The following is a 26338-nucleotide window of genomic DNA, read 5'->3' as shown; positions in this document are numbered from 1 at the left end:
ATTTAAACATAAAGGTTCAGATTTTTTCAATATTAGATCTACTGAAGAGACCGTGGGGTTGAGGGGGTTAATAGCCATCTTTTTATTTTATATTCCTACTGAGGTACAGCACACATTTTTTTTAATGTATATATCATTTTGTTAACTTTATTAAATGGCCAATAAAATATACTGTCAAGTAATTTACCTTTATCATCTTAATAGGCCACTAGGAGGAGATGTAGCTTAAAAGAAGAGTTTGAAGTGAAACTCAACAGGTGAATGCTGATATACTGTGTACAATAAGCAATTTCAAGACCATTACTGGAAGTAAACAAATGTTTATTTGTCATATAGAACAATCGAGTATAAATAAGAACATTGTGTAGCAACAGAAATTTTACAAAAGAGAAATAATGTGACAGCTTCTTTTCATAAAATACTTGATAAATGCACCTCAAATGCAACAGATGTCCAATAAATACATATATGTCTTATTTTAGCCCATTATCTACAAAATAAAGTACTGTGCTGATAACATGAATAAGTAAATTTGACCTGGGAGGCAAGTGAAGCATACAGATAATATAATAACGTGCAAAACACTCTTTGTTTGAAGTCAGAATTGACTTGTTTGAATCCATAAAACAAGAACTAAGTAAACAACAGATCCCTGAACCTCCTGGCTCATCTACACAGCACACACTTACTAACCGGCTCTAACTGAAGCCTCTTGCAAGTTACCATTACTTGCAGCATACTATGCTACATGCTATATCAAAGAACTGGATAGGTGAAAGCAACAGTTTTAAGGCTTTCACTAAGTGCTACAAAACATTCAAGGACCTCATTCCATCTGAGCCACCTGCCTGCTGGAGGAAGGGGTAGGAAATACGTTAGACATTAGTAACCATAGCCCTGGTGATAGCCGTCCTGGTAACCATGTTCGTATCCATGCTGATGGTAGCCATAGCCACCATACTCATCCTCAGGGCAGCGCATACCCAGTGACTGCTGGATGGCCATCTCCTGTCTGCGCAGCTGCATAGAGTCCACCAGGTCATAGATGATAGCCATGGACCACATGGGTGAGGGGTACCAGGACTTAACGTTGCCGTCCTTCCCTACCAGCAGCATGGAGAAGTATTCTGGGCTGATCTGGAAGTAATTCCTCATGTCCTTCACCAGGGTGGCTGACAGCCCTTCACGTTCGACAGTAGCACTCCCTGGATGGAGCAGAGACGGAGTATTTAAGACAGATTTTTCTTTTTTCTTTTTTTTTTACAGTGGTGAGAGTACAGCCATATTTTGTCAGCCTTTGCTGACTTATTTGACATTTACTGTATGTCTACATGCTGAGCTCAATTGGCAAAAGCAGAAACCACTTCAGTCAACTGGCAACAGCTCTAGTTTCTACAGTCTTGCATAAGCCTGACTCCAATTTCTTATATCCCAGTAATGTTCATACCTGGTTTGATTGAGAGTTTTCTTGAGCAACATCTACCAGGTCATATGAAATGAAAGAAATAAGAGTCTCCTTTCTGAGTCTCCCTGCACAGCAGATGCGCACATGGCAGCCATATGGTTATATGGAGTGTCCTTGTTATATAACAATTCTTTGAGGTTCCTCTGGGGACATGGTGAAACAGCAAGTGGACCTTTGTGATGTGATGGATTACTGATGAATAGTGGGATACAGAAACAGTAGCTTGTACAGGGATTTGTGGATTGGCTGGGATACTGGTTTTGCATAAGGAGACAAAATCTGCAGCAAGATTTTTGGGTTGTAGTGTGAGGAAACAGCTGTTTTTAATTAAAACAAGTCAGCTGAATGTCAGTTTGTGGGCATGGCCCTAAAATGAGGTACTATGTGCCTTAACAGAAGTACTATGTGCCTGTTAATGTGTTTGCTACACATGCTAGACCCACAGTCACATTCATTTTTTTATAAGAGAAAGTTCTTACCATTGATAGGATACAGTTCCAAGACGCCACCCATATCCAGCGGCTCTGTTCCGACCAACCTCAGAATGGCAATGTGCCTCAGACCTATGTCACCATGACAACAACAACCACAGTGACAACACACATCAGAGAGAAGCAAAATATCTTCCACTAAAAGTCAGACTGCAAACAAGGTCATTGTGTCTGTAATATGCTGACCACATGTTTTTTTATCCTTCTGCTTATCTGAGCTGATTTCACTGTGCTTGTTTATTATTCGAACCATCCTCAGCACTGGTTTCTAGGTAAAGGGAGGAGAACGTGGTGGTCCAGAGAGTCCTGCCAAAAAGCTGTTTCCTCTGAAGCGAGAAAGCCCACATTAAACACAGGAGAACGCAGGCTTTACTTGGTGAGAGCCAAGTGCTGAATACCAGGATCAAACCTCTCAGGCCTTCAGCCCAGTCAGCAGGACAGGCCTTTGTCTGGGGCAGGGAGGGAGGGAGCAGCCCTGGGTGCCAACCCAGCCAAGAGCAACACATTAGGGGAAAAAGTGCTCACAGACCCTGGTGTGGGCCTGCTGATAAGCAAGACAAAGTTTTTCCTTCAGTCACCTCATGGAAAAAGAGTGTGCAGACATACTGCTGTCACAAATGGGTACCGTTTTCTAATAAAAAGACACTTACTGCGTGAGCTGTAAGAAATTACTTATTTTAATGGTTAAAGCAAGGGTTGGTAAGTTATTCCAGAAGCATTTTGGTTATATTTGTAGAAAATCTCTTTATCATCACAACAGCAATCAATAAATCAAATGCTATGACAAATAAAAGGAAAAAATCAGTATCTGTAGCCTCTAATAAGCTCATCCAATCATCATATTTGGGCCAATAAAAGATTGGACAGGCTACCTGTCTGTCTACCATCGTACAAGCTCGTGGTATAAGAATGGCAGAAATAGTGTTGCTTTTCAGTAGCTAGCTAACTCAGTATCCAAAGAACAAATGAGCAGCAGCAGTGGCACTCGTTCAGCCGCTAACTGAAGCACAAAGCACACAGCCCCTGAGCCTGCAGCAGCAGCACGTTCTTTTTTTCCAGTTGGATTTCAAAATTTAGCTTGCTCTTGCTGGTTTTAGAATGAAATTGTGTTATAGATCATTAACAACCCATCAAAAAGAAAACCTTTAAGGTTTCCAGGTTGCAAGAATATCTGCCACTGCTTTATCTGTTTGACCACTTACCTGTGAGAAAAGAGCCACAGAGTATCTGGAGCAAAATCCTTTTGTTCCTTTCATTCATAACATTTACAATTCCAAACTTAAGGGTTAGGGTATTATTTTAGGAAAGAGGCCTTTAGATATTCTTAAAAAATCACATAGCTCCCCTGACAATCTTGTTTTTGCTGACCTCCAGTGTTTCACTTGGGTGTGGTTACAGGTGCTACAATGCACACTGCTCACCACACCCAAGAACCATTCACTCATCATGATGCTGGCTGTGGTAAGAGGTGACACAGGTTTAACAGGGCAGTAGAAGACAGATTTTCAGCCTGGTGTTGTTAAAGACAGTCATTGACCATACTGTCACTGGCTGCCAATTTAATGGTTTGATATTAAGACACAAGAAAAATGAAGAATCACTAAAAAAGGTCATGAGAAACCCATGACATTTATGGCTTTCTCCCTGTCTAAGTATGCAGTTGCAAATATTAATGAATTGTTGCCCTGGTCAAATGCTCCACTACTAGTCTAAAGACAGAGCAAAAGCCCATTAGTTACAACCTATAAACTCTTTACAAAGCATGCCATGTCAGAAAGTGGTACTGATATTAGATCAGACTTATTCTTTCAGAGTGAAGGCAGTCGAGTAAGTTGAAATTCATGTTTAAAGGAATAGTTCACTCTAGAACTAAATTCAGTCATTATCGACTCACCCTCATGCTGATGAGAAGTCCGGTGTAGTTTCTTATTCCTCAAAGTGCAGCTGGAGACCCGCGGGGGTACCCTCCTGCAGCAATAATCCATATAATGAGCGTTAATGGTGCCCGAGACGAAAAGGTCCATAAAACTACACAAAAACTTTGTAATATTCCTCCATACTGCTCGTCCGCTGCAATCCAAGTGTCCTGAAGTGGCGACATCCAGAGTTTACTCAAACGACGTCATTTAGTACATTTTTCTAGCCTCAACAGTCACTATGCTATATTTGCCTGGAGGCACGCTCCCGGTTCACGCGAGTCTCCCTCACAGCCGATTGCACTATGGAAGCCGCGCCAGACAAGATCAACAGAACTCGTGATAGATACACACCGGTATTTACATCCTGCTGTGAGTGTCAAAGTTTCAAATCACTAGTGCAGGCAGATCCCTCTTGTGTTTGTGTGTCGCTCGGTCGCTCACAGCAGGATATAAATACCGGTGTGTATCTATCGCGAGTTCTGTTGATCTTGTCCGGTGCGGCTTCCGTAGTGCAAACGCTGTGAGGGAGACTCGCGTGAACGCGGAGCGTGCCTCCAGGCAAATATAGCATAGTGACTGTTTAGGCTAGAAAAATGTACTAAATGACGTCTTTCGAGTAAACTCTGGATGTCGCCACTTCAGGACACTTGGATTGCAGCGGACGAGCAGTATGGAGGAATATTACAAAGTTTTTGTGTAGTTTTATGGACCTTTTCCTCTCGGACGCCATTAACGCCCGTTATATGGATTATTGTTGCAGGAGGGTACCCCCGCGGGTCTCCAGCTGCACTTTGAGGAATAAGAAACTACACCGGACTTCTTATCAGCACGAGGGTGAGTCAATAAAGACTGAATATCGTTCTATAGTGAACTATTCCTTTAACATATAAACAAAATAGTAATACCTTAGGGCCCTTACAAACCAGGCCGCTTTAGACTAACAAGGGTTTGTATATCCACAGTCTTGAGTCTTCCACTTTCCCTTTTTGAATAAAAAATACTACAACAGACTACTGCCCCCTGTGATATGGAGAGTTATTTCCTCTCATGCAGTTGGCTGTCAGCTGTGTTCTTTGTGGTGTGTTCAAGTACAGCTTTTTGAGACACGGGCGTTGGGAGGCGATGTAACTGTCAGACTTTGTCAGCACTAGCTTTTTGCTGTTGGTTTCTTTTGTCCGGCGCCCTAGTGTTGAGCGTATGATTGGTGGCCAAGGCATCGGTGAAAGAAATCACTCTGACTGGTTGTTCAGCTTAAGGGAAAGGGAGCCTGTCACTACAGTATCCATGATTTCACTCATTGAGTGCGGTTTCTCCTTATTTTTCACCTCTGCATCTTCACCACTGTCGTACGCAACTTTTCATCAGACATGTTCTTGCTCAGGCTATATTAGCAAGAGTGGTGGAAAAAAAAAGCTTCTTCATGTTAACAATTGTTTCTATATCCGCAGCCCTTAATCTTCCGGTTTCGATTTTTGAATGACGAATACAGACTACTGCCACCTGGTATAGAGAAGTATTTCCTCTCACGCACACGCAGAATGTACAAACCAATTGGCTGTCGGCTGCAGTCTTTGTGGTGTGTTCAATTGCAGCTTTTTTGCCAAGACACAGCCAGACATGAGGCAACGCAACTGTCAGCCTTTGTTGTCCCTAGTTCTTTGAGGTCTGGGGTGTGTGGGGGGCCTAAGGCTGAAAAGTTTTAAAATCTAGTTGAATGTCTGGTCATTCAATCAAATCAAATGGCAGAAGGTACAAGAGTCAAAGTCAAAAATGTGACAAAAACATGTATGTTCCCGACCATCTTAAGCCTTTTGAGAGAGTGCCAAAGAAAGAGGTAAGAGGCAGGGCGAATTGTCAGAAATCTTGAATTGATATTAACAAGACTGGAACATGAGGTTCAAATAAGGGAGAAACTCCAGATGACAGCATTTATTTGGTTTTACTGAGTTTTACTCCTTCCTTTCCAGCACATCACCCCCTTCCCTGTTTCTAGCATTTTCCATTTATTTCCCTCACCAGTGTTGCTCCATTTCACTCCACCTGCACCTCATCCCCTTGTTAGTTGTGTGCATATAGTCTTTGTGCTCCCTTCTGTCTTGGTCCGTTCGTTCTGTTACATTTCGTGAAAAGGTTAGGACCCAAACGCAGAAACACATGGGAGGCAGGAAGGATTTAGAAACAAAAGGCAAGCTTTAATAACTAAAGCTGAAATAATCCAAAATCCAAGAAGTGCAAAATGTCTGAATAGTACAAACCAAGAGTAAAATACAAATCAAAAGCAAAGTTCAAACCAGTAATCACGAGAGCAAAGTAGAAACATAAAGCCAGGAACAAAAAACAGAAAACATACCACGGGGAGACACTAGAAGACACTGGAAATAACACGGGTGAGAAACACAGGGTGCTAACACAGGAACGAACTGACCAAGAAGAGAGGTAGCACATAGACTATATACACAGACTCTATAAAGAGGGAGATGCAGAGCAGGTGAGGACAGCAAGAAAACAGGAGGGAAAATGACACAATAGGAGGAAATGAAACACACAACGCATGAGAGCAAAATTGCAAAAGAAAACAGGAAATCAATGACAGAAAGGACAGAAAACAGCAGCAGAAAATCCAAAGAGTAAGTCCTCATCACTCTGATCGAATGCGCACTTATCAGCAAATATATCAATATCAAACTGAGAGCAAAACCGAAAACACCATCGAGGTTCGTAAAAGGAAGAGTTTATTCAAATCACACAAAAATTATTTAAATTATTTGAATACGATGTGTTTTCCTGAGGTCCAATCACTTCAGTTTACAGAGAGGCTATAGGCCTACATGCTGCCTTCCTCCTGTTATTTCTTTGACCCCAGCCATGTTGTGCAAGTCCTGTAAGTGAAGCTCTTAATATACGTAGTAATTGATTTAGTTTTAGAATTTGAAGGTAGCTCCTGTAGGGGGCAGCATGGGGATACAATACAGAGGTGATTTACAACGGCTCCAACCAGGACTATGACTCTGGGGCTGGCAGGATGGCATGAAGAGGTACAGGAGTGAGGGAGCTGAGCATCAACAGCAGGAGAAAAGAGTGTAGAGCCGCACACATTTTAACATCTTACTGTGTGAATTGGGCTTAATTTAATCTATGACAAGTTTGAACAAAGTGTGTTTTATGATGAATTAACGGGGTAATTAAGCTCATATTAGCTCAGTAAAAGAGAGAAACTTGAGTTCAGATGGGGTAAGGTTGTATTTTTCTGTTTAGTAATGAAAATATGAAAAATATTTCCATTCTTGTCATTTTGTGAGTTTATTAGGTTTACTTGTTTGAGTAAGTAGAGACCTTTACATCACACAAACTATAGGGGTGATCAGACTATCACCTCTTGTGATACAAAGTGTTATTTAGAGATAGGATGGGCTGGGGCTAACTGGTTAGCATGCTAACTTCAGTAGATATCTCTGCAACACTGTACATAGAGTACATAGAGACACATCTGTCTATGGGTCTCTCAAAATAACTTCAGCCTACCCACACAGTTAAGAACCTAACAACTTGCATATGCATGTGGGTTTGTCCTTAGTGACGAACCCACAGAGAATTATCACTCAGTTTTCCAGTTCCTTTTTGCCCAGTGGAGATTTATAGCGTCTTTTAAGCCATTGTTTTGGTTTTTCAGGCTTTTACAATTTAAGTGTTTTGGACATAATGCTGTCATAGTCTCATTTTCAGCCTTTGCAGACAGCTGTTTTCTGCAGCAAAGCTCTAAAAATCCACTGTTGGTCTCTTGCACAGCACCAAATGGTAGAAGGAAACCATATTTGACTAGCTAGTGAACATAGTACAAAATTTAGCAACTAAAAAGCCAGATATTTCTCTCAGGAGTTCTTTATAAATCGTTAACTATTTGCCATATTGAATTCAAAGGTGTGGATTTAAACATTTTAATCATTTTATTCAATAGTTGAACATTCTTTCAATAGTTCTCATACTCATCTTAATACCTCTGCAAATTCTCAGCATGACGAGATTACATTTAATTTTTTGGGTGAACTGCCCCTTCAATGTCCCCTTCCTGCCCTTACGAAAGTGAGTTAACTGGCCAGTTACAGGTTAGTTTTGGAGTGACTCACCAAGATTGCAGGCCTGGCTGCTCAGGCCGTACAGCTGCTGCTGATAGGCCCACTCCTCGTCGCTGGGGGAGGAGATGATGAACAGACGACGTCTCCAACGGAACCTACAATCACAGAAAATTTTAGCCTGGATTTAAATGGCACTTTGCAGCAGTGAAAGCTCTGTTCTAAGACAAGGAACTTTTGCTCATACAGTAACATATCCCCATACTATTACTGCCAGAGGGTGACAACCCTGAATTATGGTCTAAAACCTGCCAGATCTCAGCACTGATCAAGAGCTGAAATTCAGGTCTCCATGGTAACAAACGACAGCCTGTCCGGTTGAGACATCTCAGGAAATATGTGATTGCAATGATTCAGCCTTGAGCAACAGCAGCGTTTATGCTATTTTTAATATCTGTGGAGCACACACAAACAGACTGCTGCAATCTGCCAATGCTGCTTCTAAACAGTATAAATTGTGGTCCTGCTGATTATTGAGCAAAGCAACAGATGTTGGATCGGGATGGAAACAATCTGATGGGACCACCCAATAATTCTAACCACAATGGTTTTTATTAAAGTCAATTCCACTGAAGCAGAGACATTCATATACAGTTTACCAGGTGGTTGGGAGGTGTCGTTATGACGGGATCTTTGCCAATTATCAACCAGCTTTGTATCACTACAGTGTTGGTAGTATATTCAAATGAACAATGGTAAACTTCTCTCCATTTTACCTGCAACCTGAGCACCCCACCCTTTGCCCAATCATGTAAACCCCTCATCTGTCAGATTTTAAGGGGTGTTCAACTACACACCGCATTTCTGTGTGTGTGCATCAACTCTCTACCTTGTATTGAGTGATGGGCTTCTCACCAAATTCCAATCACTGTCAAAACTAGGCAGTGCTAATAAGCTATCAACCAAGATCCTGTCACTACACTGCCAGTTTCTCACCTAAAATGTTATCACAGACATATTATAGTTTTGTTTAGCTGAAAGTTAGAGAAAGTTTGTGAATCAGAAGCGGCCACCATATTATTCCTCTATTGTGAAAATGGAGGCTACAAAAAAAATCTGTTCAAACTGTAAAACAAGGCACCCCACCTCATGGTTCATCAATATGAACTGTGATCCTGTTCATTGTCTATTTCTCTCCTAAAACATTTTCACAAACAGATTTTAGGGGACAGTGTAGCTTTAAGATGATATTTTTTGTTACCAGCAATGCTGCAATATACTGTTTTCTGTTTCAAAACGGACTCCAAGCCAAAACCAGGCACCACCCAACTGGCAGTATGTTACCCATCAGTGTTTTTGACTGTGGAGTGTTTATTGGTCCAGTATGGTGCAGTGTGTTCTGGTTGTTGTAGGTTATCAACCTTTTAAGCAAAAGGGAATACCGCAACCTTTTTTCTCTGATTTCTCTGGTCATCTAGCACCAATTTCAAAAATATTAAATCTTTCTACTGCATAGACAGCCCAGCTTTATGCAAGCTTTATGGAAGTTCCAAAATCTTGTGGAAAGTTTTCCCAGATAAGCAGGCTGTTACAGATCCATGTGGGTGTAATGTTTGGGTGTCCACATACTTTTAGTAATGCATTTAAAATAGTTTGAAACAACTTTACCTGGAGAGGAAGTTCTCCAAGGACCTTGGTTTATCCTCTTTCTTACAGACAACCCCATCCCTCTTCTGCTGCTCCATCTCTCGGATGCGGGAGGAGAAGGTGTCGATGTAGTCAAATACAGCCTTCATGGCGATGGGAACCTCATAGGATTGCTGACAAAAGAGCAAGAACCAGTTAAACTCTCCCAGAGGTTGATTCGAAATATGGTGAAGCCACAGGATAAATAAACCAATATGCTCATGCAAAAATTACAGAGGATATGAAAATAGAATTCCATTGCTTTAAACAACGGTGAAGCTGTTTCCAATAAAGTGATGAAGTGAAGTTTTGGACGGGCTTAGTAGATGTGGTGTGGCCTTGGCTACATCACATGCATTGTTCATAACTTCTGGGAAGAAGCACAAGGCATGTCAGTTAAACCTAACACAGTATCCCATTTTATTTACAAAATGCTGAGCATTCTCAGCAGGAATATACAACACATGCAAGTAAATGTAACAGAGCCACACACTCTCACACCTTCCTCGTGATATGCTGAATGTGCTGCACAGCTCGTTCTCACTCTTTCACACCTCTCTCCACTCTGCTGCCTCTGCCACTTTATGTCTCATGCCCACACCCACATCCTTGTATGTTCACAGACTTCCCTGTCTGTGCCTCTGTCAGCAGAGAGCTGAACACTGGCCTCTTTGATGAATCTGTCCAAAAACAGCCTGCTGATTTACCCTGGCATGCACACACACATACACACAGAGACGTTGGGCAAATGTCGTGTTGTATGAATTAAAACAGTGTTTTAGTGAAGGCAGCGTGTTTGCAGTACAGGACAAGTCAGTCCATATTCAAAGAGAAAGAGGAGATGAAAGTGTTGGGCAGATGGTAGTGAACCTGTAAACAGAGAGTGAAGACCAACAAACCAACAGCAGTGCTGTGAATGAAGGAAAAACTTCATTTAAGGGAACTAAGCAGTACAGCATGAAAAAGACTATTTTAGAGGGAGTTTCTTTTTGTAACTGATGACGGTGCCAGAATGGAAGGCCAGAACTGAAACTTACTGTAATAGGGGGCCACGGGCCAAAAGCAAAAACTTCTGTCTACAGGCCTGCAAGTCCTTACCTTGACTCTAATGTCGGTGTCGGTGAGGACCATATAGAAGTCCTCATATGTCATACTAAACTCTTTCCTCAGCTCTGTGATCAGATCCTGGTTCACCAGGTCCTCCTGACGAAGACCCTTCATAGGCTTGTCATTTTCTGGAGAAAAAACAGACAGTGGTAAGATACAGTGAGACAGTTTGCATTTGTCAATTCACACTATTTGTGTGGAATGAGGTGGAGGTAAATGAACAAGGTTTTTAAAAAATGTTTCATGTAAAGAAAATGTTTGTGCTACAGAGCATTTTCAGTAAATCCTGTGAAATATCATCACACAATAACTTGTCATCTCAGCTCTTGCTTTGATATTTTTACTCCAAAGAAATTCAAGTGAAAAATGTAAATCTGACAGTCTTTATTCATGAGACAGTCAATTGTAACATCTGACAAATAAAAGCTCTTACATAAGCACAGATGTGATGGTTTCCCATTAGATTAACCATTTTAACACAAACACAATGTGAGTGTTCAGAACACATTGTGTCCAAAGTAAAACGTGTTTTCCATTGCTAAGCTCAAAACAATGTTCCTCTGAAAAATGAGTGTGACATGACAGTGAAGTCGACTCAGAACGGAAACATGCGTGAGTGTGAGAGTGAAACAGGGACACACTCCACAAAGAGCAGCTTTTATTGACTGATATCTGACAGGGTTGAATTCCTTAGAAATTTACTGTTGCTGGCGTTTATACAGGCTAAAGCAAAAGCCTTTAATCACCACTCCCTACATGCACGTTTGGACAGCACGCGCGCGCACACACACACACACAGACCACAGAACAGTGCTTTTGGGGGTTTGTTCACCCACTCTGTGCTGTGTAATGTGTATGAGCAATCAAACCAGGAAAACCCCAGCACATGCTGGAGACAGCAGACACAGACTGTACATGGCACGGAAATATACAACATACTAGAGCCCATCCTATAATATCAGTTGGACCATTTTATCGGCTGATTTTGTATATACATATATATATATATGTATGTATATATATATATATATATATAAATAAATATATGCGTGTGTATATACATATATATATATATATATATATATATATATATATATATATATATATATATATATATATATATATATATATATATATATATATATATATATATATATATTAAATTCCCAGCTAAGTTTACTGTCGTTTGGACAATAACGTTTATTGTTAAACTGTAAACTGCCTCCATTATGTATACATATATCTTTTTGGTAACACTTTATAATAACCATGGTTTTAAATGGCAAATTTAAAGTTAATTAAATATTAGTTTATTGTTATTTCACTGTTCATGAAATGCTTTATGAAACCATTTATTAAGCTATTGCAAAGGTTTCTAAACATCAGTTGTAATTTTATAATGGCCATCCAAATAATGTTTTGATAACCACACTTGGGAATCATTGTTAGAAATAAAAATGTCTTTACTCCTTTATATTGGTGTCGGCATCAGCCCCTAGAAATGCAGTATCAGTCGCGCTCTTTAAAAAAATAAACCCAAATGTTCCACGTCGAACACATGCTGTTGACCAACCAAGCAACTGAAAACTCCAATACTATGAGGTCACCCTAAACTGAGGGAGGGGCAACACTGAAAAAACCAGTTGTTGTATACAGTACATAGACACACAAAGTGATACACACACACTGAATTTCTAGCCGGTGAGTGGAACAAAACTGTAATCGAGTTCTATCATGGGTGGGGGCGAGTGACGTCAGCTCTGTACTTTTTTCGGCATTCCATCTGGAAAAAACCTTGTTGTCATGTGGAGTGACAGACTCACAAACTTTTACAAAGTGGGTTTGCATGTCCGGATGTTAACGCACACGCGGGTTTGAGACTATAAAATGTCTCAAAATATAACTGGCTGCCAAGCACAAATGACACAGCACAGCTCATAAAAACAGCAGTGTCCGTTCCTTTTGAACAAGTAGTAAGTAGTTTAAAGGAGATTTTCAAAAGCTGTTATAAGTGTGTGTAAGTAAGCGTGTGTGTGTGTATGTGTGTGTGTGTGTGTCACTGTCAGCTACACATCAGCTCTACAGGAGGAAGTCTTGTTTAGGATGATACACATGGAAGGTATGTATTCAGTGGCCCCCCCTCCTCCTCTGGTACATGTGATACAGACCCTTGAACTGCTGACCTCACTTGTTAGAGGAAGATCCATAATCCACTCTCATCACTCAATATACAGTAAAAGTGTCACATTTCAAAGTGATATAAAAATACACCACAGGGTTACATGCACATTAACGTCAGAGTACAGAAGCCAGGATCTCAGGAGTCAGCTCTGTCTAGTATCACCTGCACAGAGGAGTACACAATACTGTGGCTTTGGCAGAGTCCATGAACATTCTGAATGTTATACTTGGAGCAGAGATCGCTGCTGAAAGCCTCTACTTTGACATCATGCAAAGAAGGTAAAACAAGGACAGGGCAGCAGACGTGGCAGGAGACACCTCTCTTGGCCTCCTTCTTAGTATGGAGCACTTTCACACAGTAAATTTTCCCTGAACTGCTGTAGCTTCAATTACAATGACGTTCTCAAGCCACTGACTACTACTGAGTCTTAAGATTGTAGTTTTTAAATATAAATCTGCTATGTTGAGGAAATATTGTTAAACATACAGTAACTGGATCAATTTTAAAGAAGTCAATTACAACATTTTGAAATAGGGAAGATCACATACATTGAATAACTAACAATGTTTTACAATGTAGGAAGATGACAGAATACTTGATGCTGTTTACTTTAGTATTTGGAGGGTAGCAGAGGAGAGCAGCGTAGACAATACTGTGGTAAAGACTACGACTAAGAAAAAAATGGGAAGTCTCATGAAGACAATAGAAAACTATATGTCTTTGCCACATTTAGGAGCTACTAGATGCTATCTGGTAGAGTTGGGCAATATGGCCTTAAAATAATAAAGTAATATTTTTACATTTTATATTGATACACAATATACATCTCAATATTTTGAAATCTCCCCAAAAGCACTTCATAATGCTAGGACTGAGAGGCAAAATCCAATAACACAGTATTTTTGACCAAATACCTTAAACTGATATGCAACAATATTGTAGGTATGACTACTGGTACTGTCACAAAAATGACCTTTTTCACAGCAGCCATATTGACATGAAATAGAGGGTAAACACAGGTTTCATTACTGACAGTAAATGAGGGTTCCGTTCCATTTAGTGTAGCGGAGACTTTCTAGTGAGCCAACATGCACAATAGCAGCGCCTTGACTCTGTTTGACCTGAATGGAACAGAATCTTAATTAGTGTCATTGGTAACACCTGTGTTTACCCAACAAAATGGCCGCTGTGAAAAAGGTCTATGAGATTTTTGTTAAATGATCATCAGTAATGTGGATATAATGACTAAGTGGGTAAAGACAAGTATTAGAACAAGTAGAACAGTCTGGTAAGTTCTGAAAATGACATCACTACTGAGATGCAGCCTTTAAAGATATAATATGTAGGAATTCTGCATTAAAATGTCTAAAAAGTGAGCAGACCTTTGTTATATATTTTGATGAATTGTGTATGTAAATTATCCCAAATGTTTCCAATAATGTTAAAACTCAGAGAAAGCCACAAGTTTTCTTTGGACGGCTGTCGCTATAACTTCAAGGAGAGAGTCAGAGAGGAAGGAAGTCGGCGAACAAGACTAAACATAACGTAAATAAAATCTAAGCTCATATATGAACATTTTTGAGCCTGAGTCACATCACATAGATTTTCATCAGCAATGGTGGTTGTTTACCAACATAGAGAGAAACTCCCATGTCCCCATGCTGCTGACGTCTTTCTGTTTGTTATGACTGAGAGACCCCTAGTGGCAGAAATTAAATACTGTGTTTAAAACCAGGACTAAGCACTAATGGTAACATCAAAATCGAAGATGATACATGGTCCCATTTCACGATCACCCACCCTATTCATTAGCACAAAGAGAGCTGCCATTTCATGATAAATTGCCATATTTTGATACTTTTTTCTGAGTTTCAGTTTAGAATGTTTATGACTTCTGCAGACTGAGGAGAGCAAAGCGCAGTAGAGTGCTCACAATATCAAATGACAGACAGTGAGTGCATGACTCAGTAACTGCAAAGAGCACTAACAGTCTAGCGAAGGATGCAGTTGCCTGACCAGATGGAAGGGTTTGATGGGTTAAACGCTGATGTCTGAGAGAACTGACAATCATCAACTGCAATGTGAGAAGTGAAACTGTGTGGGAGTTACTTACCCAGCTGGTAGTGGTCAATTTTCATGGTGGAGTTGGTCAGGGAGCCAAAGATGGTGATGATGGAAACTTTTCTGATGGCCATTTCACACACAGACTCCAGGTACTCATCCCTCTGCTGAACATACATACTGTTCTCCTCACTGGGGGACGTAATCAGCTGGGGGGAGAGAGAGAGCGAGGGCGGTTAGAGTGTCATGTATATGCAATGAAATACACACACACACACACACACACAGATATACACAGAGGGCTGCAGAGGTGGTGTTTACATTAACCTGCAGCGGAGGATGGGACATATTTTCCCAGCCTGCCCACAGCACTGCTGTGATAAGAATCTGTGCTTGCTGCAAAACAGAGACACACAGTCTGTTAGCACACAGCTGTGCAGCCTGTCAGATAGCTAGCGGATGGCTGCTCCACATACTTTATGCCTGTTTATATTACATACCACAACGGTACATACAGCAATTGCATTAGAAAGAGGGGAAACAAGTGAATAATTTGCTGCCCCAAAGCACAGAAGTGTTTACTAGCTTGTTGACTGGTACAAACTAATCAACGCTGGATTTCTTATCCAGATGTTGAGATTCTTTGGCTTTTATGCTACTCTTTTATTCCAGTACTCTGTTTTGGAAAATAAACTTCTGATTTGGGTTTAACATGCTGTAGATCATCTCAACCTGCTCTACATTCCATAATGTTTAGTGATGGAGTCAAGCTACACAACTCATTTTGGCTGAAGACAGTCAAAAACTCTGAAGCCAGTCAAAGGGAGTGAAGGCAAACTAGTTCAGCATTCGCTTTAATGGTTTTGCCAGACGATTCTGTTGCATCACTGCTCTAATTATCTGGCTTACTTTTCTTCCGGTCTCTTATTGTGAAAAGATAATTTAATGTTAACAACACATAATTTGGCATTGGAGACTTCTATAGGTGAACATAGTAATAGTGCATTAAAGTTCCAGTCACTGCTCATGTAGAAACTCAATCAGTGCTGAAAATACACCAGAAATAGGTTGACATTTTGGTAAAATTGCTTTCTTCCTGAGAGTTCGATGAGAAAAATGATACTTCTCATGTCTGTATGGGAAATATGAAGCTTCAGCCAGCAGCCTGTTAGCAAGTTAGCATAAAGACTGGAAGCAGTGGGGCAACCAGAAACGTTAAAGCTTACAGTGTAACTCCAGTGGAGTGCCATCCACTGGACTTTTGTATGGTCTCCACCGGTTGCCAGCTTGCTGCTGGCCGTAGCCTTATAATGAACCCAATGATAAGAAAGTGCTATCTGTCCACTCATCTACCTCTCAGTAAGAAAGCAAATTTAAAACCTGATCAAAGTATTGTTTTAAAACTGTTTTGTGTATGTACTAGGAGTTGGTAGATAACACAGTTTGATAGTGCTACTGTATCTGAGCACTAATATTTCCCTCTGACTGAATCCTAAAACAGGAGATTTGCCAGGAGAGAGTGGTAGTGAGTCTGTTATGAACTGTGAGTTATGTCATGCTCTCACCAGCAGCCGCCTCCTGTTCTCAAAGTAATCCAGGAAGGAGGCCAGAGACCCCTTCGGAGGGGGTGTTGGCTTCTTAGTGGGCTTTGGGTAGTCATCTTTTTCAGGGTACTTTAACAGCTTCTTTCCATTTTTCTTTCCACCAATCTTCCCCTCTTTCCCTGCTTTCCCTCCTCTCCTCTCTGCTTTCTTGGCAGCCTTGTCGCTCTTTTTCTTCTTCTTATCAAGCTTATCGTGCTTGCCCTTGACCTTCTTGGTAGGACTGATGTCAGTGAAGGTTTCTGTCTCCTCAGGATCACTGACTGTTGGCTTGCTGAGTTCATACTTGTCCTCGTACTCATTAGTCAACACCTGCACAGATAAATACATGTTGTTTATTGATTACATTTTTCACAACATTTTTATATTATACAGTTAGTTTACTCATTAGAAAAATGACAATACCCAGTTCACAAGAATATTAAAGGAAAAATGTACCAAAAATGAAAATTCAGTCATTATCTACTCACTCCCATGCAGATGAAAATGTAACCAAACTTACAGAAAAACATGAAATGGCTCCATACCGTTTGTCCTGTGTAATCCAAGTCTCTAGCAGCCTCAAGATCCCAAATTGATTTGAAAAGACTTTGATTTACACCCTTGACGTGCGGTTGAGCTTGGGCACCCACTTCAGACACGGTGCACACAAACGCTTTAAACTTAGCAGCTGCAGTGAAGATTTCAGGTTAAAAAATAAACCAAAATGTAAATGGTGTAAATAACATCTTTTCTAATCAATTTGGGATCACAGGGCCTTAGGAGACTTTGATTAAGCTGATGAGCTGCAAGAGGCCATTTCCTTTTTTTTCTCCATTATTTTATTGTATTAAATTAAGTCTCCAGCAACGTCAGTTGCTTACGAGAATTATTTGTGGACTACAAAACTTCACCTGATTTACCATCAGCATGTGCATGAGTAAATGACAACATTTTCAGTTTTGGGTGAACAGTTCCTTTAAGCTGTTGTTCCAGTTTCAAAGCCCAGTTTTCATAAATCTTTTCTGCCAAAATAAATCTTGTACACACAAAAACACCTTTCCAAAACCATATAAACACTTTAACTAAGCAGCAATATCTGAAAAGATGAAGAAGAGTCTTATCCTGACAGAATCTTCATCAACACACAATCTGAGAAAAAAAAAAAAGATAAACCATGTCTGGGAAAGGGCAATGTATGATGACCCCTAAAGTGACATTTTAGTGGCAAAAATGTCACAGATTCAAAAGGAATCAACAGGATGATCATTTGCATATAGCTCACCGTTATAAGTGCTCATAGTACTAATGTTTTTCACAAGTTTAGTAGCCTGTATTCAGATTCTTGTGTGGTTTTTAAAACCGAATACAGTACATTTTGCAGTCAATAAACATATATGCAGCTACATTTTATTGAATCACCTTCTCTCCCCCGTTCTTCTTCCTGGTGGGTTTGATCCTGGAAGGTTTATGTGTGGCAGGTACCAGCTTGCGGCTGTGTGGATCTCTGTTGTCTTTGTCAGTGCGGTTATCTCCAGCTGGAGTGGTTTTAGCTGGGTACCTCTCCCTATCTCTGCGGTTGTAGTAGTAAGGATCAACAGTTGTTCTGGGGGCTGGGAGCCACAGGGCTGTGGTGTGGGCTCTGGTTGGTCTCTGGGTAGTGGTGGTGGTGGTGGTGGGGCGTTTTGTGGTGGTAGTGGTGGTTCTTCTGGTGGTGGTAGTGGTGGGTTTGGTGGTTGTTGTAGCTTTGGTTGTAGTGGTGGTAGGGGTGGGCCGGGTTGTAGTTGTTGTGGTGGTCACAGTAGTTGTTGTGGTTGGTCGTGTAGTTGTTGTGGTGGTGGTTGTGGCAAGTGTGGTTGTTGTCATGGGCTTTCTTAATATCTTCTTCCCTGGTTTTCTTTCGACTGGTGTATCTACTGCTCCACAAACACAGATAATATATAAAAGATTTCCTTCAAATACTTTCTACAGTGTGAGTAAGTACCTTGAGATAGTACATTTCTTCAATAATATTAAATTAGTCCATCTAAGTTTGACTTCAATTATTTTTTCAAAATGCATTCTAGTGTGAAAATGTTCTATTATTTTGAAATGACAATTTCAGGTATTGCCAGAAGACATACTTAACCCCTGTAGACTTAACTTATACACAACAACTTCTGCCAAAATGATAACAATAATTACCTGAAAATGTATTGAAAATTACCCCAGCATGATTCATTAATAATATTCAGCTTTTTTTTTTTCAAAAATCAGTTAATTAATAGCTGGTCATTTCTTTAATAGGCCTACCTTTCTGGAAAACGTCCAACTGGTTTCTGCTGAACATGTCATTGGCCACTAAACTGATGTGAGGTGTTTCAGCTTGATTTCCAACTAGTTTCTGCCCAAAGGTCAGGTCAGTAAATTGAAACACATTTTTGAAGTTTCCTGTTAATGTATTAAAGCAATTACAGGTTATTTATTAACTGCCTTTGAAAATGTCAGACTATTATTATTAAATCATGTTGGAGTAATTTTCTATACATTTTAATGTAATTATTGTGGAAATTTCAAGTATGTTGCTTGGTAATTACCACCTACTTACCATGACATTTGGTGTGTGTTACCACAATTGTTTTTAAGTTTTTGTTAGTATCACAGTTCAAACAATAAAATTCCCATAACAACATATGTCCTCTCTTGTCCTGAGTTGATATCTACAGGTGCAGATAGCTTTTATGACTCTGTGCATAAAATGTCCACAGTAACCCTTTTTTCTATGAACAATGTCCCCTCAATCTTTGATAATCCACAAAACGCACTGTTTTCATTTTAACTATTTTCTTCAGGTGAAATAGCCCCAATATAAACAGTGGTCAGAGTGTTTTGTGGATAACGTTGAGTGTGGAGGAAACACTTGTCTATCCGGAGAGAGATGTTGAAATTGTTAAATGTGAAGATTGAGTGCTGTGAGAACCACAAACAAAAGTTCATTCACCACCATTCTGTGGTAGAGGAGGCAGAAGTCCACTGATCTTTTTATAAATACAAATCTTGTTACATGAAACCAAATCTAGAGATCTAGCACAAGAGACAGAAAATGTGTTCTATTTTTTGTTATTTGAACTGTCCCTTTAAATATATGGCAATTAAGAAACCCCTAAAAGGTGTGACCCGTGGCTCCCCCTCCTGTGATCATTGTAAAAAAGTATGTTTTATCAACATAATTACCTGTGAGTGTGCCCTCCTCCACTTGGCCCTCCACACCTGCTCCTTTACACTTCTGGACAAAGCCTTTCTGCCTGAGCTTCTCCAGCTTCCTCATGGGTGACTGGTCGATCACCTCGTACATGGCCTCCAGCCTCACAGGGTAGGGGTACCTCTCCTCCACCTGCAGGGTCTTCTTCAGCAGCACCATCCCAAACTTACCTGTCAGATTTGGATACAAACAGTGTCAGGCATTCTGATGAGCTGAGTGTGAGGTGTGTGCTGCCTCAGCAAACATTCAGACATGATTTCTGGTGAAGCTCCCTTGAGAAGAGATATCATTAACCACCTTCATTTAACTTGATCTAGCCTGAGCTGCTTTCGAGAAAGTAAATTATGAAGTCATAACTCCAAATAAAATCTCAAACATGCACAAACTCCCTCAGGACCCAAACACATTCTTGCCTTTCTCCAGTTTTAGGAAGCTCATGAGTCTGGGGATGAGTGCTGTGTCCAGCGGCTCCTCCATCACCTTCCCCTCAGTGGTGATCCTCCTCACCTTGCCCCCCATCTCCCCCTCCTGATGAAACATGACAATCTGGTGGACATGTCTCTCGGCGAGCTCGCAGTAAACATCTGTTTTCAGTAGGGACATCATCAGTCGGTAATAGCCATCCGAATCATGTGGCGCTGAGATCACCAGGACGCGATTCTTCCCTGCGAAACTGGCCAGCAGATTTGGTGACCCGGCGCTGCTGGGCATCCGGGTGACCCTGGCTCTCGCTCCTGGTGTGCCCTCATCTTGCAGCATGGCCGGCTGACGGGGCAAGCCGATCTGCCCGGTCACCCCTCTCCTTGGCACTAGACCCTGACCTTCTGCTCTCTTGCCCTGCACAGAACCTGTCCTGGCGGAAGCTGGCACACCCTCATCAGCCTGCACATCTCCACCATTCCTGGAGCTGTGCACCGAGATTGCCGAACCAAACCCAGGACGCACACTTCCGACGAAGCGCTCTTTGTCGGTTGCGCCTGACTGGACACGTCCGAGTCTTGCGCGTCTGTGCAGTGACCGTTTGAGGTGAGTCTGTTTGTCGGCTTCACCTGACCATGTTAGCAGACATATCAGAGCTAAACCGAGTATAAAAGCCCTCCGCATTCTGGCGAGATGTCAGATAAAGTAACACTCACTGAGGGAACGATATAGATCCAGTGGTGGAGCCGCGATCCTGGCGCGCCTTTAGTGCATCTGTGGTTGTTAACCAGTTAATTAAAATTAGAGACAGACAGTGTGCAGGGTCGGCACATAATAGTCTGCCAGTAATGCGTTTCAGAGCATGCCTTCTGCCGAGGAAATCCACTTCACTGTCTGCTCTTTATGTGACAGACGAGGCGAATAATAAGAGAAGAGACTGGTGGTGCGTAAACAGTTACATCCACAACTTCATCCCAGCAACACTTCCGTTTTCAAGTAGTATAATCCCGGATCAGGAGTTAAGACCATCTCTTACAGACACACAAATCTCTCAAGCAATTCCTCAGCCCCCAGAGGAAATAAATCAAGTTTTTCGGCGAAAAGTCTTTGGACCGCGTCACGTCTCTAAACACTCTCTTACGTTTACATCCTAATAAGTTAACCTCGCCACATGATCTTCAGGCATAGTTCATTTCCATCAAACTGTGAGACGGTCTTCTGGGCGCAGGAAGGAGGAATCTGAGACAAAATGCAAGGAACCTGCGCGGACTCTGTGCTTCTCCCCAGGTTCTCCTTGGCAAAACGGAGCTTTGGAGGCTTTCCCAGAAATGTCCACTCAAACCTCAGCCTCCGGACTCTTGGCGACGCAATGGCAGGACCTGCCCCGGGACTCTCGGTTGCCAGTTCAGTCTGCAACACCCATTTCAATAGAAATACATCTGTACTAAAGTTTCTGTCCCTGCGCTGGGATGGTTTTAGATTTCACTGAAGCACAACGAATTAAGAAGCTGACTAAACGTAAATATGTCAGGAAAGTTAGACACGCTGCCCCCCTGCTGGACAGATTACCGGGAAGAGAAATGACCATAATCAGACTCAGTGTCAAGTTCCTCCTTTACAGCCAACAGAGAAACGCCCCCAAGTCTCACTCCTATCCTCCATGGTTCTCTCCAAGCGGACCGTTTTTTCCCATCCACCTCCAGAGAGCTACTCCTTATTTTGGAGCGCTGTGTCCACAAACAGATGATTTAGAGGGAAATGCAGTGCTGGTGTATATTTAAACTTAGAGGCTGACCATCCATTTACTGTTCTCCTAACTGTTTATAGTGAGAAAAAAGCACAACTGAATGTTGTCTTTATATGTTTATTGCCAAAATAATGTAATTGCAGTGACCCTCTTTGCTCTTGCTGACGGCCAAAATCAGACTCTTTCCATTTCCTCTAAGAAAGTTCCCCAGTTTGGCTTGTAATTAAGGCCTGAGTAAAGAAAAGTAAACCACTAGGTCTGAGCCACATCCACTCTCACTGCAAGGGCAAAACACTGTATAATATGAGCCACTGCTGCATCACGCTGTATAGCTGCTACTTTATTTTAAACAAAGTCGGTTTCCACCCGTACAGAATCTATTATTTTAATACAATAACCACATCATATACTGTTAGAGAAGTCTCATCACTTTTCTTCATTTTCCTCTTGTTTTCTCCCACAGTGCTGCAGGGGACATTTGTCAGTGGTGAGATGCAACACTGGATCTGAGGCATCTGGAAATAATAGATAAGATCAGTCCTGAGCCGCCTCTGGTAAAGTGATGCTAAAAATTATTCAGAAACAATTAAAAGCATCTGAACTGTGAACCAGCTACACACACACACACACACACACACACACACACACACCACCTCAATCTAAATACATTACAAAACAATCACCACTTGACCACATAGGCCCTGTTCACACTTGGTATCAACATACATCCTGACTGACCTGATCACAAATGGACAGCATTAAGTACCCAGTAAGGACGCATTTGAGATCTGATCACTCAGACCACATTCAGAGGTGGTCTGAGCTGCATGTGACCGCATTCTTTTAGCAGTGTGTACACATGTGTCCTGGGCCACATTAGAGGACCGCCTACTCAACTGACGTCCTCTATGGAGGAAGAGGAAGAAGAAGAAGAAGATTACACACTGTGATGGTTGGTGGGTATTTTGCAGGACCCAAGATACAGACAACATGCTGGGGAAGGTTTAAAGGAATTTATTTACAAAAGGGTCAGGTAATAGTGCAGGTGATAAGCTGGCAGGAGCTGGGTGCAGGGAGGCTTCGTGAGCAGAGGGGTTACTTGAGGTCGAGCTCAGGTGAGTGCTGGACAGGTGGGTCGCTGGCTTGGTGGCAGAGCTGTGGCCTTCTGTGCTGAAGCACAGAGCGGAGCGCGGGTAGGCAGGCTCGGAGAGTAAGCGGGGAGGACTGAGACGAGTGGCAGAGGTGCGTAGGCTGGAGGCTGGTTGCTTGTGAGGCTGGAGCTCGAGGAGGATGTCCACACTGGAGAAGGCGAGGAGAGACAAGGTTAGGTTTGCAGGAGAGCAAAAACATAAATATTCTCTTCTCTTCCATATAGTCTTCCAGGAAAGACACACCCAGCCTCCACTTCACCTCTGAAACACATAGGCAAAAAGGAAATAACACCAAGCACAGAAAATTCACCCAAAAACTCCAAATCATGACAGTAACCACAATATCTCCAGACTCCCTTACAAATCAGGTGATTTAAGAGTTGTTGAGTGAGGAGAAAGTGAACAAACTTTGAGAAACGGCTACAGCAAATTCTAAATCATTTGAGCCAGAGAGAACACAACATTTCATAGACAGTGAACATGTTGAATTTTACAAATAAATTAAACAGTAACCAATATAGGCTACTTCTTTGTTGCCAGAGGATAAACTCCCCAGACTCCCTTAAGAGTTGTTGAGTTAGGAGAAACTTTATAAACTTTGTGAAACACTATCAACAACACATTCGTAACTATTGGGGCCTTGTTGTAAATTTGACAAATGTAATACATATTTATTTTTTTTCCCCAAGATATTTCTTTGTGAAAAACGCCATGTCTGTTTGTCCCACTGATCTCCATGTCAATTTGCATATAGAGCAGGGAAGTGAGATCCCATCACTTGAGAAGCATGTCGAGATGCATGTTAATGCCAGGTGTGAACTGTCCACAAGTGAGTGGCTCACTCAGGACATGTGTTAATACCACCTCTGAATTCCCTCATACTCTCTTTTGTCTCAAAACCTTCAGCAGGAACAAGACGGTGCCAGCTGTTTATTTACACCAACACACCAGGGAGTCGACACACAGTCAGCTAGGCTACCGGGTTGTGTCAAAAAAAAAAATGGACGCTGTACAGTTTATATCAGAGTCACATGTAGGTTTCCCAGACAGTGAAACTACCATTAAACAGATGTGTTTTTGTATGATGGGAGCAGCAAAAGAGCCTCGAGCATCCTGTGCTCCTCCTGGTGTCAGCAGATATTAACAGTGTGATATTGCTCATGTGATTTCAGCATTTTTGGTTTCAAGTCAACTAGAAGACAGAGGTTGTGCTCCTGCTATGGTGGGCTGAACAAGATGGGCTTGGATATGCTTGATCTGTCTCTTTATAGTAGCTTGTTGTGCTGTAAGCATTACACAGAGCACTGATTGCTACATGTGTTCTATTCTAAAGTCCACAGAGTCTCTATGGTTTAATCTGTAATTACATTCTCTGTGTGCAAAATCACTGCAGTCCTCTGCCCACTACACAGACTGTTCACTTCGCTCTGAATGAGCCAGAGTACAAATCATTCCCAGGACTGCCAGCTGAACCTTGTATTTTACTTCCATCAGATCTTTATTACATTGAGACAAACCAGTAAAGTCACAGAAGTGGTGGTCCACATCATATGTAAGTACAGACACATCAAACATGAGGGGAGCAGATGCGTAAGCCATAGCGGAAGTTTGAGATGCACCTAAAATGTTCTGCATGTGGTGTTCACATGTGCAACTGATACTGACCCTTCGACCCCGACATCCAGCATCCAGCATCCAGCAGAGCTGATAAATAAAGTGTTCATTCATTTTGTGAAGTTCACAACATGATTTTTTTACTAAGCAGGTCACAGGACATGATAGGTGTGGCACATACTGTATATCAGATCTGTGTCTCTATAGCAGCCTTCCTTTTGTATCCACGATGTCTGTTTGTCTCTGTAACAGAAACGCTTTAAAACTTGGTTTTGAGTAAGTGTTAACACTGGAAAATGTACAGCTATGTTTAGTGGACGCTATTGTCCCACAAAGCACAAAGGAAATGGTGGAGATGATCACAGATGGAAAAAATTTAAAGAAACTGCAAAAGGTGGTGAGACCTTGGAAAACCAACAGCACAGTATCACATCTATTCTTTGGGAAATCAGCTTGTTGTTTCTGTAAAGTTAAACTGGTAGTAACTTTTTAAAACTGCAGTTTGATTGACTACTAAGTGTCAATTTAGTGTCAATTAAGTTTTGCTATTCCAGTAATTTAACTTTATGTACTGAATGGGAAATTAATAAACAGAATGCTGTGAAAAAAATTATACAGTACATATTTTATGGTGTCAGTATGCAATATGGGCACAGCTCAGGAGTGAGTTTTGGCTCTCCTGTACCACCCTTTTTCTGTTAAAATCAAACTCTTTACAAGTTCTGACATCCTAAACCCATCTGTGTATCACATGTGCTGTTCAAAGGGTTTCTTATTGAGAATGATATGTCTGAAACTTCACTGACATCTTGAGTTCTTTCTGGGATTTAGAGTCGAAAGGTGCCTATAATTCTCATATGCCTCATAAAACAATTAGTGGGGTGTGGATGAATGGCAGCCCGCTACATCCATGATTCTGAGATGGTCTGGGTTCAGTGGATAGCTAACCCTGTCTCACCCCACCCTATTTTTAATCAAAATGTTGATTTGTCATTAACTTGACAGCATTACAGACACACCATAGAGTATTTTCAAGTATATTAGTTCAATGGGGCGCCCCAGTAGCTCAATTGGTAGAGCATGTTCCCCATGTAGAAAGACTCAGCCTTCGCCACAGCTGCCCAGGGCTCAAGTTCGACCTGCGGCCCCTTGCTGCGTGTCATCCCCCCTCTCTCTCATTCCAATTTCCTGTCATCTCTGTAAGCTGTCCTATAAATAAAGGAAAAGGCCAAAAAGTACATTTAAGTATATATGTACTGCATGTCTCTGTATTCTTGAGGTGTCAGTAGAAAACATCAGCCATTCAAGTCATTTCAAGGATAGAAGAAATCCTGCTCATCTCACAGTTTGATATTGAGAAATTTGGATATATCTTGTACATCAAGTTTGCTACAGACCAACCTGCTAGAAATAGGGGACTCTGTTTGGAAACAGTGTCCCACTCCACAGTAACATCCTGACCCTAATGAATTTTTTGTTGACGTAGCACATCCAGTCTAGGGCTGCATTCATAAACACAATGACCTCTGACCCTGCCCCTTGACTTCTGAACTCTCCTTCTGTTTTATCAGCCCGCTGACAGGTCAGTGAGAGAGTAACCTGTC

The 26338-nt window shown here is 41.4% G+C and overlaps 1 protein-coding gene across 1 annotated transcript; it reads right to left on the bottom strand.

Moving 5' to 3' along the window:
- Positions 1-304: 304 nt before the first annotated feature.
- ccdc80 (coiled-coil domain containing 80) lies at positions 305-21736 on the bottom strand. The gene is made up of 10 exons (XM_073473059.1): positions 20216-21736; positions 19775-19972; positions 17984-18477; positions 16547-16894; positions 15034-15190; positions 10730-10866; positions 9614-9765; positions 8000-8103; positions 1945-2028; positions 305-1205 (listed from the first exon to the last, which is right to left on the bottom strand). The coding sequence occupies exons 1-10, from the start codon at positions 20904-20906 to the stop codon at positions 883-885; spliced, it is 2688 nt and encodes an 895-aa protein (XP_073329160.1). The 5' UTR covers positions 20907-21736; the 3' UTR covers positions 305-882.
- Between the last annotated feature and the right edge of the window lie 4602 nt (positions 21737-26338).

Source organism: Pagrus major, chromosome 9 (genome assembly GCF_040436345.1).
Source record: "Pagrus major chromosome 9, Pma_NU_1.0".
Taxonomy (NCBI): Eukaryota; Metazoa; Chordata; class Actinopteri; order Spariformes; family Sparidae; genus Pagrus; species Pagrus major.
This window is presented reverse-complemented; position numbering and strand designations above follow the sequence as displayed.